General features: G+C 34.6%; 1 protein-coding gene across 1 annotated transcript in view; it reads right to left on the reverse strand.

The window, feature by feature from the left end:
• Window positions 1–11,278: 11,278 nt before the first annotated feature.
• The window catches only part of LOC132179674 (probable RNA-dependent RNA polymerase 1), a 9,752-nt gene continuing 8,603 nt past the window's right edge, over window positions 11,279–12,427 (reverse strand). The window contains exon 4 of the mRNA XM_059592428.1: window positions 11,279–12,278. Within this exon, the coding sequence (XP_059448411.1) occupies window positions 11,460–12,278 (819 nt within the window). The 3' untranslated portion in view covers window positions 11,279–11,459. The remainder of the gene's footprint in view (window positions 12,279–12,427) is intronic.

Consider the following 12,427-nt stretch of genomic DNA (forward strand, 5'->3'; position numbering starts at 1 on the left):
AGAATTTTAGTTCAGAGGGGGTCATATATATATATATATAATTTAAACTAAAAATATTAAATAATATAACCAACGAAATAAATAAACAAATTAAACAAAATTTAATTATTGTTTAAAACATATAAATTTAACTTAATTTTGTCACACTTGATGTTCATTTATTCAATTGTCCTCAACGAGTCTTCGTATTTTGAAATCACTGCATGATTTCTTTATTATTGATAGTCTTAAATATATCATTCTCAATATAATTAACCAAATAATAATTCATCCATTGATCTCCCATTTAGTAACTTAAACAATTTTTTATAATATTCATTGTTGAAAAATGAAAATGCTCTTTCAATAGTAGTTGTCGCAACTAGTATAATCAATGATAGATTTGCTAAATCTACCTTGACTAGACATGAGCTCGTTTAGAATATTCATTGTTGAAAGTGCTCTTTCATGCTCTTTGGATCTGGTCTCAATCACTATGATAGTAATCATTTTTTTATTTTTATTTTAAAGTAAGGGTCTACTGGTAGATTTGCACATTTAAAATTTAATTGGAGCTTAATAGAATCGTTCTTGTTTTTTATAATCTCAGCTAACTACAATTATATATTCATAAACAATTAATTTGAAAGAGCAATCTAAATATAAAAGTTTAATCGATATTAAAGTTTGATTACATACCTGATTTTTTTTTTTTTTTAAAAAAAAAAGGTATGAATAAATTGATTTTAATTATTAAAGGCTTGAAGTAGGAAAAAATCGCAAATCGCAAATCGCAAATTGTTGAACTGTTGAACAACTTCTAATTCTGATTTGTAGCACTCACGGTAGATTGAATCTAAAATAGATGCAATAATTTAATTGATTAGTTTATTAGAGATAAATTTTCTTAAGAATTCTAGCAAGTTGTTTTATTTAGCAATGGAGAATAACACTAAGAGCTCGTTTGGTTTGCAGAATGGGTATTCCATTGAGAAAAATGAATAAGTATTACTGGAAATAGAAAAGGTTGGAATGGAATAAGTATTCCAATTCTTTAGTTTGGTAGCAACACATATTTCATAATTGGAATTAAACTAAAATGACTAAAAACCCATTTGATTTCTAATTTTTCTAAAACTCAATTTTCTTTTGAAAAAAAAAAAAATCAAAAAATCAAATGGATGGCCAACCACCCCAATGGATGGCCGGCTACCCAAAGCATGCACTGGCCACCCCCGGTACGCCACCCCCGATTCCCATTAGGGGTGGCCACAGCCACCCCCAAAGGGCTATTTTTCTCATTTTTGAGAGGAATAACTATTCCTACATGTAAGGGATCATGAGAATCACTAATCCTAGGAATATACCCTTACAAAAATGAAAAAAAAAAAAAAAAAAAAGATTATTCTATTGAAATAGCCATTTCATTCCAATGGTCTATACTGCGAACCATCCAATGGTCTATTCTGGGAACCAAACTGTCCTAAGTATTCCCTTTACTCTAAAGTGGTGGAAGGATGCAGGCCTTCTTGTGTGGGTCGTTTATATCTTTTAAAAAGAAATGAAAAAACAATTGTGAAGCAAAGTTGTCGTTTATTTGACGCTTTCAGATTTTTCTACTTTTGTCAAAATGGCTCACAGGTGTCGCGTTAAGCTTAAAGCCATAAAACAGACTTTTTTCTATGCTAAAGCCTTCAACAGTTAAACGAGTGTTTCTCAACATAAGTAAAACGGCTCGTTTTGGTATTAAAAAAAAAAAGAAAAAGGAAAAAAAAAGACAAGCCTAAACGATGTGTTTTGGGACAAAAATAAAAGGTTTGTCTTTAACCTTGTCTTCTTCAACACTGGTCTGGACTCTGACCTAATTTTCCAGACGACTGAAACATAAAGAAATCACGCCAACGAGTTGTGAAATTAGCTCTTCTTAGAAAAGATTTGCCCCTTGATGAATAATTGAGGATGGGCAACATAGGGCATCCGAAAATTTTTACCAGGAAAAGGAAGAATTTTTGGGAGGTGATGGGGGGCATTTGACCCCTCTCGACCCCCCTCCCTCCGGCCCTGTATCCAGGACATAAGTCCTTCGAGATAGCGCCAACCTTACCAAGAAATGGTGAAAGGCTTCAATGGACCATATGTGGTCTATTAAGAATAGTTATGATTTACTGTATAGGTATATACTTATAGCATGATTTCCTTACATTAAAACATCGTGGTTGTTACGAGAATTATGCCCCATACTTTATTAAAATAAATTACATTTTTATAGCATAATAACAGAGACAATGCATGTTATATATGTGAAAACCAATGATACCATCTCAAGATATAAACTATCACTTATAGGCTTATTACGTAATCAACTAACAATATTTGCTTACTAAGTCATGGATTTACGTATTTATTTTCCTTCCACATGCAAAATACTGTAGTGTTTTTATGGTTTAGTAGGTTGCCCGCACATAGAGTGAGAAAGCCATTGAATGACTAAAAATTATTAGGTCTTTTTAGTTATTTATTTCCATAGAATATTGCTAGAAGCTCTGGCATGTAATTTACCATAATTATGAATAATTATGTTTGTAGTAATCTTAAATAATATATTTCCACGTTTCATATATTTTTACTCTATTTTGTTTAACAGGTAAGACCTCCAGTTAGCTACTAGTTAATTGGTATGGAGGTATTTGCCAGTAACCCTTCCGAGATGGGTTGAATTAATCGGTTCGATTTTTGAGACGTTACATGGCCCTCGTTTGAGAGATCATGTGCCAAATGTATGTTCCATGTTGCACTACTTTGAATTACCAATATACCCTAAATAAATAATTTGTTTTTGACTTTTTTTAAAAAACATTACTAAGGGTGTATTTGTAATTTAAAGTATTTACACCATGTGACGCGTACAATTAGCACATGACAAGTCAAATAGGAGTCCTGTGATATTAATTGATTGGTTTGATATGATATATTGTTAATTAATAAAATAATCCATTGATAGGGGGGCCTATTTGAATATAGAAAAAAACCTAAGGACCTAATTGTTAAAATTGAAAACCTTAGTGTTACAAATGAACAAAGCTACCTGTAAGCTCACTTGGGCTTAGCTCGATAAAACTCGGCTCGTGCGCAATTCAGTTATTAAATGAGTCGTTTGTGGACACGAAACTATACTCGATTATTAAACAATATATATGTGTATAAAACTTGGACTTGCTCATTTAAAGTTTGTAAAAATACTCATATAAGGGCTTAGCTCGTTTATATATATATATATATATATATATATATATATATAGTATTTGTCTCATTTGGGAAGATGAACATTCAAGTAAAGAATTTTTTTCTGGGCTAAATACATTTCAACTTCATGTTGTTTAACAACTTTATCTTTTGCCCCTTGATTTTAATTCGTATTACAAATGGTACTTGGGTAATGAATAAAAACTAAAATGGTACTTCTGTCAATCTACCATTCAAAAATTTAACGGCAATCCATGTCACTGCTACTAAGCCCCTGTAAAATGTCGAAACCTTACTAAATAGACACGTCTGACTAGATCAACTAATTGCCACGTAATAAAACAAAATCCACTTCATAAACAAATATTTCATTATTGCCCTCATATAACCTGCCTTCTTCTTTTTGTTTTTCATGTCCCGATATATCCCAAAAAATCCCAAATCGCATGAACCCTAGGTTCACCTTATGCAAAACCTAGGTTGTAAAATTTGGGGTTGAAAAAACCATTCAAAAACTTAATGGCAATCCATGTCACTACCACTAAGCCCTTGTAAAATGTCGAAACCTTACCAAATAGACACGTCTGACTAGATCAATTAATTGCCACGTAATAAAACAGAATCCACATCATAAACAAATATTTTATTATTGCCCTCATATAACCTGCCTTCTTCTTTTTGTTTTTCATGTCCCGATATATCCCTAAAAATCCCAAATCGCATGAACCCTAGGTTCACCTTATGCAAAACCTAGGTTGTAAAATTTGGGGGAAATCGAAATGCTAGGATTATTCTGAAGAAACCTAGGCCTGAGGGCTCTCCAGTCTCCATTGTCGAATAGTTACTGAATCGGAGGGTGCAATACTGTAAAATTACCGTGGCTTATGGGGCTGAAAATTTATTCATGAAAACTCTCCAAAAGTTAACAGTATTTTTTTTTATTTTTTTTTATTTTCACATGAACTGCAGCAGAAAGAATCAACACAAAAGGGTGGTGCAATATGTGGCGGGGGAGGGAAATGGCTCAGATTTGTGGACAGGTATCGACATTTTAAAAGGGCTTACTGGCTTTAAGCGGCAGATTGACGAAAGTATCATTTCAGTTTTTATCTATTACTCATTGATATGGTATTTTTGTGACAAAAAATATCAATTATAAAAATAACCACTCGCAATAGAACGAATCTTTGTAGGATACGGCTATAGAGAGGGTGTCGACCCTCAAGGACTGCAGGGGTTTTGTTATCAAATTCGAAAGATCTAAATTAACTTAATTAAAAAGAGAATTGATTTGATTTTCTTTAAAAGTAAAGTGCATGAAAATAAAGATAAAAAGTATGAGAGATAGAATAAGGGGTTGATTTCACTACTAACAGCATAACAATGGTCAATCAGATTTGATCCAAAAATTCATTCTATGCATGTTATAAATAAACAAGAAATTACCTTATTAAATAATAAGTATAATTCATCTTCGGTTGGCACGAATCGTCCACCTAACCACTAAGATGCGGTACGACCCGTCTTCTTTAGGTATGAATTATCAAATTCTATAATAGGATACATACAATCAATAAATAAGTGTAACCCATCTTCGGTTGGCACGGACTGTGTACCTAAATTACACTAAACTAGGGTGTAGTACAATTCGTCTTCCCTAGGCATGGCCTATCAAATTCTATTGATCATATGTCAATTAAACCCATTGTATAACCATCATTCTCATGATCACAGAAAATAAGAATGATTTGAGATCAATAAAAGTAAAATACTTTCTAAGACAAGAGAAGAATTTCACAAATATTGATTTTGGAATTTAAGAACAATTACATTTAATAATTAAGAACATAATCAAAAGGTAGCAATTCTCATAGTTATACAATCAACATGCATAAATTGAAAATCTAGAAATACAATTAAACCATTGTTACTTGGAAAGGGCTACATCAACACCCTATTACAGAATTAGCTGCTCATCGGGGTACTAGGATGGCCTCCTGCCATGGATTATCTCCTCTTCAACTTATCAAGCCTCCAAGAAGATTTTTGTATCTAAAACTAAGCACACTTTCTCTTGAAGGTTAAGGGTCTATTTATAGGGAGCAATTCAGTCCTAGAAGCCCTAAGAAACCTAGAAATTTCGGAGATTTAAGTCCAAGTCCAATTAGAATAAAGAAAACCTAAGTCCAAATCGGAATAGGATTCGCCCAGAATTGCGTTCCTATCTTGCGGGGCGATTTTGGTATTGCGGTGCTCCGCATTAGGAAAATTCTATTTGACAATGATTTGTATAAATTTGAGTTAGGTTTCCAGTGCCGCTTGAATCACCTCAATCGGATATTTGAGCTAAACGTTATGGCTAAAATACCGAGACGTATGCAGAATCCAAATTTGAATCCAATCCGATTTTGACTCCAATTTGAAAAATTCCGAATTAATCTTTTTCTTTATTTGATTAAACTTAACCATGATTGGTTAAGTTTAACCATATCTTCTAAGTCTTCTCAATGAGTGCTTTTAAGCCCAAAATCAATGGAATTACTTGCATCTTTATTTATAACCGGAAAACACAAAAACAAAATAAAATCAAACAAATAACAACGCTAAGGAATTAACATATGCAAATTAAGGGGCTTGAATGTGCAACATTCGGCGCTTATCACACCCCCAAACTTACATATTGCTAGTCCCTTAGCAATATAAAACAGAAAATAAACTGAAAAACAAAAAGATAAGTCCATCTTTCGTGGGATGTACGATTGCATTTAGCGTATGCAACAAGCCTTTTAAACCCCTAGGCATTCCCTAGAGGACGAGTGAAGTCTCGTGAGGGTTTTCCAGGAATGATACCCACAAACATTGTCATCATTATGTCATTCAAAAGGATAAAGCATCACAAAAATAATGGTTCTCTTTCATTAGCAAGCTTAAAATTATAAACCTCATCTTCAAAATTCCAAAGAATTTACAAGTCAAATTACTTACAAATGGCAGATTGAGATACACAAATTTCAATTAGTGCAAAGTGAACTAACACATAATCATGAGGCTTCAAAATAATTCAAATATGAATGAATCAACATCTCAGAATTTATTGGACTTCATATCAAATGAAACAACCAAGGCATACATTTTTTTTCTTTTTTTCTTTTTTTCTTTTTTCTTTTTTTCTTGTTGTAGGCTTTGCAATGCTTAGCTCCCTTAAGCTTTCTAGTTGACCCATGTATCGAGTGTTAGGCCAATGTCTCCCAAACCAAATGGCTTTAGGGCACTAGGTGTAAAGACACCCCTAAGGACTTACTAACTCGAGTCAAAAAGGCTACGAAGCTAAGCTAACCATTTTATTAATCAACCCAAAAAAATTTCACTTTTTGACGCAAACACTGACTGCTTAATGAGGCAAGAGGTGCGGTTACTTAGCGAAAAATTCAAACTTGAATTTTTTTTTTTTAATTTTTTCTTTTATTTTATACATATATATCATGCCAAAGTTATTCATCCAATATGTCACCCAACAGAATTCAAGACATTGAAAACAAACATAATTGGTCTCAAAATTCATACCTCACAGACATGTGCTAGTGTGCTCAAGATAGATTTAAATTGAAACAAGAAGCATCTCATGTTGCCAAAAGTAAGTAACAAGACTTAAAATCCCTAAGTCATATGATCATGTGTTCATAACTTTAAGCCTATCAATGAAATTTAAACCAAAATCAAAGCTTAACCATATGCTTAAGAATGACATAATAACAAAAATGGACCGTGTTTTCTTTTTCCATACCCCCAAACTTGAATCATACATTGTCCCCAATGTATGTATAGAACTAAAGAATAAGATCAAGAGTACAGAAATACCTGAATGAGCAGATGTGGGCATATCATACCCCCAAACTTGAATGCAAAAACACATGTCCTAAAAATAAAGTGATACTCCAACCAAATACCAATCAAGTGCACACATTGTTGTAAAAAGATAAACAAAGAATGAAATAACAATGGATAAAATAAACCTGGATGGAGATCATATGCCTTGGTGGAATGAGGAGTCAAGCGCACAGGGCTTGCACTTAATCTTATGAAACTGACTCATCTAGTCAAAATATATGGAACAGAATCCATATCCTTGATGCGCGCAGTGTTCTCTGACCCTTAAGTTTAAATTTGAAGCACCAATCTTTTCTTCTCTTGGACCAAAGAGAATAAATTTTACCCACAAATGGGTAATTCCAAATGTCAGCATATCGAGGTAGATCCTTCTCGATGGTCACTTTTTCCTCGTCTAACTGCCCTAACAGACTATCCTCCTGGCCTCTTGGTAAGTCATAAGAAATAATGGCCGGGATAGTGTCATCTGTCCCTAAAAATGAAGATTTCAAATTACCTGGAACGGGGGCTTGGAGCTCATATGGCATCTCGGGAATAAGAGGTGATGGTGAAGAAGCCTTAGTGCTCGCTTCCTTGCTTTTTTTCCGAAGTAGATCCTGTGGGACCTCAATTTGCTCCTCCTTTGGCTCCTCCTTCCTTTCTTCCACGTGGTTTTCGACCACCTCTCCACTCCTCAGTGTGGTGATAGCTTGCTCATGACAAGAAGTACTTTCTTCCTCCATGTAGTGTCCATCAGGATTGGCCACCGGCTGATTTTGAAACTCTTCTTCTTCCATCCTATTGAGGTGGTTGATGATTTGTTCAACATGAGCTTCCATCCTGGCGTCTATCTCGGCGAAGAATTGAGGAGTATAAAGTTCCTATTGAGATTTCACCGTCTGCTTTATCTCACCCGTTAGCACACTTATCATTTTTAGTATCCGATCCTCAAAATTAGAATCTGAGGGAGGTGGTGCAGCCTGGTATATCTGTTGTGGAGTTGCTTGATATTGAGGAGAATAGGATTGATCATTGAATTGCGGATATGCCTGATGGTACAGTTCATGACGTTGTGGAGCATAATTCCCAGGAGCTTGAGCTTGCCACGAGAGATTAGACTGGTTGCTCCATGCCGGGTTATAGGGATCAGAATAATGGCCATTCCCCGGTCTAGAGAACGGTCTATTCATATGCTCATAAGAATAATTAGAAAATTGTCCCGATGTAGGACAATCTCTAACATGATGATAAGGACTATAGCAATATGAACATGGTCCATGAGGTGTTGGAATGCCTCCCCACATGAACTAAACAAATAGAATTAACATAAAATAACAATAGAAAAATAAAAATAAAAACTCACAAACAGCCTTAGTTGCACTTAGGGTTTTGGATGCAGGTTGCCGCAAGTGCGCTCGATCGCACGGCAAGGTGCGCTCGAGCGTACTGCCGCAGATGGGTGCGAGCGCAGGAGAACAGGGCTCGAGCGCTGCTGACTTGGTTCCTGTTGGAATGCGTCTGTGCGCTCGATCGCACACGACCTGCGCTCGATCGTAGTCACAGAGAAGGCAGCTTACGAACCTGTTTGCAAATTCTAAAAAAAAATAAAAACCAAAACACAAAACAGAATTAAAATTAGCAACTTAAAACAGAAAAATAAATCATTAAGCTAAAATTAATCTCTACATTTAGATAATGAAACCGTTAAGCAGTCCCCGGCAACGGCGCCAAAAATTGATGTGGTATTTTTGTGACCAAAAATATCAATTATAAAAATAACCACTCGCAATAGGACGAATCTTTGTAGGATACGGCTATAGAGAGGGTGTCGAACCTCAAGGACTGCAGGGGTTTTGTTATCAAATTCAAAAGATCAAAATTAACTATTTAAAAAGAGAATTGATTTGATTTTCTTTAAAAGTAAAGTGCATGAAAATAAAGATAAAAAGTATGAGAGATAGAATAGGGGGTTGATTTCACTACTAACCGCATAACAATGGTCAATCAGATTTGATCCAAAAATTCATTCTATGCATGTTATAAATAAACAAGAAATTACCTTATTAAAGAATAAATATAATCCATCTTCGGTTGGCACGAATCGTCCACCTAACCACTAAGATGCGGTACGACCCGTCTTCTCTAGGTATGAATTATCAAATTCTATAATAGGATACATACAATCAATAAATAAGTGTAACCCATCTTCGGTTGGCACGGACTGTGTACCTAAATTACACTAAACTAGGGTGTAGTACAATCCGTCTTCCCTAGGCATGGCCTATCAAATTCTATTGATCATATGTCAATTAAACCCATTGTATAACCATCATTCTCATGATCACAGAAAATAAGAATGATTTGAGATCAATAAAAGTAAAATACTTTCTAAGACAAGAGAAGAATTTCACAAATATTGATTTTGGAATTTAAGAACAATTACATTTAATAATTAAGAACATAATCAAAATGTAGCAATTCTCATAGTTATACAATCAACATGCATAAATTGAAAATCTAGAAATACAATTAAACCATTGTTACTTGGAAAGGGCTACATCAACACCCTATTACAGAATTAGCTGCTCATCGGGGTGCTAGGATGGCCTCCTGCCATGGATTATCTCCTCTTCAACTTGTCAAGCCTCCAAGAAGATTTTTGTATCTAAAACTAAGCACACCTTCTCTTGAAGGTTAAGGGTCTATTTATAGGGAGCAATTCAGTCCTAGAAGCCCTAGGAAACCTAGAAATTTCGGAGATTTAAGTCCAAGTCCAATTAGAATAAAGAAAACCTAAGTCCAAATCGGAATAGGATTCGCCCAAAATTGCGTTCCTATCTTGCGGGGCGATTTTGGCATTGCAGTGCTCCGAATTAGGAAAATTATATTTGAGAATGATTTGTAGCAATTTGAGTTAGGTTTCCAGTGCCGCTTGAATCTTCTCAATCGGATATTTGAGCTGAAAGTTATGGCCAAAATACCGAGACATATGCAGAATCCAAATTTGAATCCAATCCGATTTTGACTCCAATTTGAAAAATTCTGAATTAATCATTTTCTTTATTTGATTAAACTTAACCATGATTGGTTAAGTTTAACCATATCTTCTAAGTCTTCTCAATGTGTGCTTTTAAGCCCAAAATCAATGAAATTAATTGCATCTTTATTTATAACCTGAAAACACAAAAACAAAATAAAATCAAACAAATAACAACGCTAAGGAATTAACATATGCAAATTAAGGGGCTTGAATGTGCAACATTCGGCGCTTATCACTCATGTACCATTTGTGATATAAATTGAAACTGATGAAACAAAAAATAAAGTTATTAAACAACAAAGGGCTGAAAGGTATTTAGCCATTTTTCCAGAAAAAACAAATCTATACATTTTGCTTCAGCCAAGTTGGGCGAGACAAGTTTCGAGTACTTGGCTTACATAGTAGGTGAGCTCGAGCTCACACAAGAAATTTTCCTTCGCGAGCTAAGCCGAACTCAAATTTTAGTACTCAACTCTTGTGAAGATTTTAAATGAACTGAGCTTGGGTAGGCACAACTTGTCTAAGCTCGGCTTGTTTATAGGTATGGACTAAATTAAAATCACATGAAAACTTACGGATTAAATTTGATTTTTTCCTTTAAAAAATAAGAAAATCTTTTGAAAACTCCGGAGAAATATATGAATATATAGTCATTCTACTTATTTTCATGAACCATAGTGCAAATTCAGACAACATATTCTGAAACTCAGGTTGATATGACAGGATGGATTAATGCTAAAAACTAAAGAAATTCCAACAAGACTACGATTTTCTGACCATCTATTTAGATAAAGAAGGCCCCTGTTTACAGCACTGATTTTTCAAATCTCCTAGAAATTTTTCTGCAAACGGTTCTACCAACAACCACTGCTACAGAAAAATGAAAACAAAAGGAAGCACACCCGTCTGAATTTTATATATGCAGTACTAAAATTCACAGACAAATTATTTTTGACTAGTGCAAAAGAGATAAAAGAGAGGAATTAATTACCAAGCAATCAGTCTAAAACATACAAAGAGTGTCAACGAAATTGTATCCCTAAAAATAAAAGCATCTAAATGGCATACCCTTGATGCTGACAAAAATTGAAGAACCAGATTTTAGTAAGCAGAAGATAATAGATAGAACTCTATGTTGAAGAATACAAACCACACATCTGTTATAAAACAGAAATTACAACATATTCGGGCCCCAAACATCAGCCTGGAGCATATATATCTCGGTTATTGACAAACATATACCAATGATAGTAAGCAAATGTAAAATAAAAGCCACATCTAACTGTTTCCGTGATCACTATAGCATTTTTGAAATGTGATGCTAAACTTCTCAATCCAAATTCAATCCATGACTGAAATGATGCTCCAGAGCTGATATACATGAAGCCTTCCTCTTGATCTGGATCAGCTTGTCCCCGATGCACCATGGAAAACTAAGGAAATGAGCCCTGCGCATTCCCTCATTGTAGCGACCCCAATACCTATAATGATAAGTAACATAATACCAGGCTGAGGCTTTTGCATTTACAACATCAGTGTTAGAATATGTGTCACTAAAACCCTTGTTGAACCAGGTCCTAGCTTCCTTTCTTAAGGCCTTCACCGCATAATTAATTGCTTCCATATCCCTCCTCTTATTGAAACATTTTGACATTTTTAAGATGTTGCCATTGAGTATTTCAGCTTCTGTTTCGATCCCATAATAGTCCATTAAATTTCCCAACTTGGAATAATATTTACTTTTGTAATCGAAAGCATCACTGATGTAGACCTCAAAGCCATCTACTTCCATGTCAGAATCATAATATTGCTCTGCTACTTCTCGGGTGAAGGGATTTATAGGGCTAGTGCATGATGCAATGTCAATCACTTCTCGAAAAAGCTTTCCGATCACAGATTGTGATTTATAGGTGCGTTTATCAGGCTTTTCCATGAAATCTGGATATGTTTTGGGGCGCAGATTAAATGGTACTTCGACTACCACACCACTTTTTGGGAAGTCAACAGCAATTGAGTGTAGCTTTGCAAGCTTAATGCATTTACCACTCATTGCCCTATGACGCTCCTTGTCTGCAAAGACTTTGTGGGCATTATCAATGATTCCTAAATTGTCATTGACCATGTACTTGGGGAAATACTCTTGAAATTCCTGTAGCACAGAAGTAACATTCTTTAGTATGTATGGTATAGAAGGAATTTGATGCAAACAGGATGGATACATATGAAAGAGAAATGATAATCTTAGAAAAAAAAGAGGCTATTAATTAGAAATTTGATGGGAGCAAAAGCACATTTCAA

The sequence above is a fragment of the Corylus avellana genome, chromosome ca4, assembly GCF_901000735.1.
Source record: "Corylus avellana chromosome ca4, CavTom2PMs-1.0".
NCBI classification, from domain to species: domain Eukaryota; kingdom Viridiplantae; phylum Streptophyta; class Magnoliopsida; order Fagales; family Betulaceae; genus Corylus; species Corylus avellana.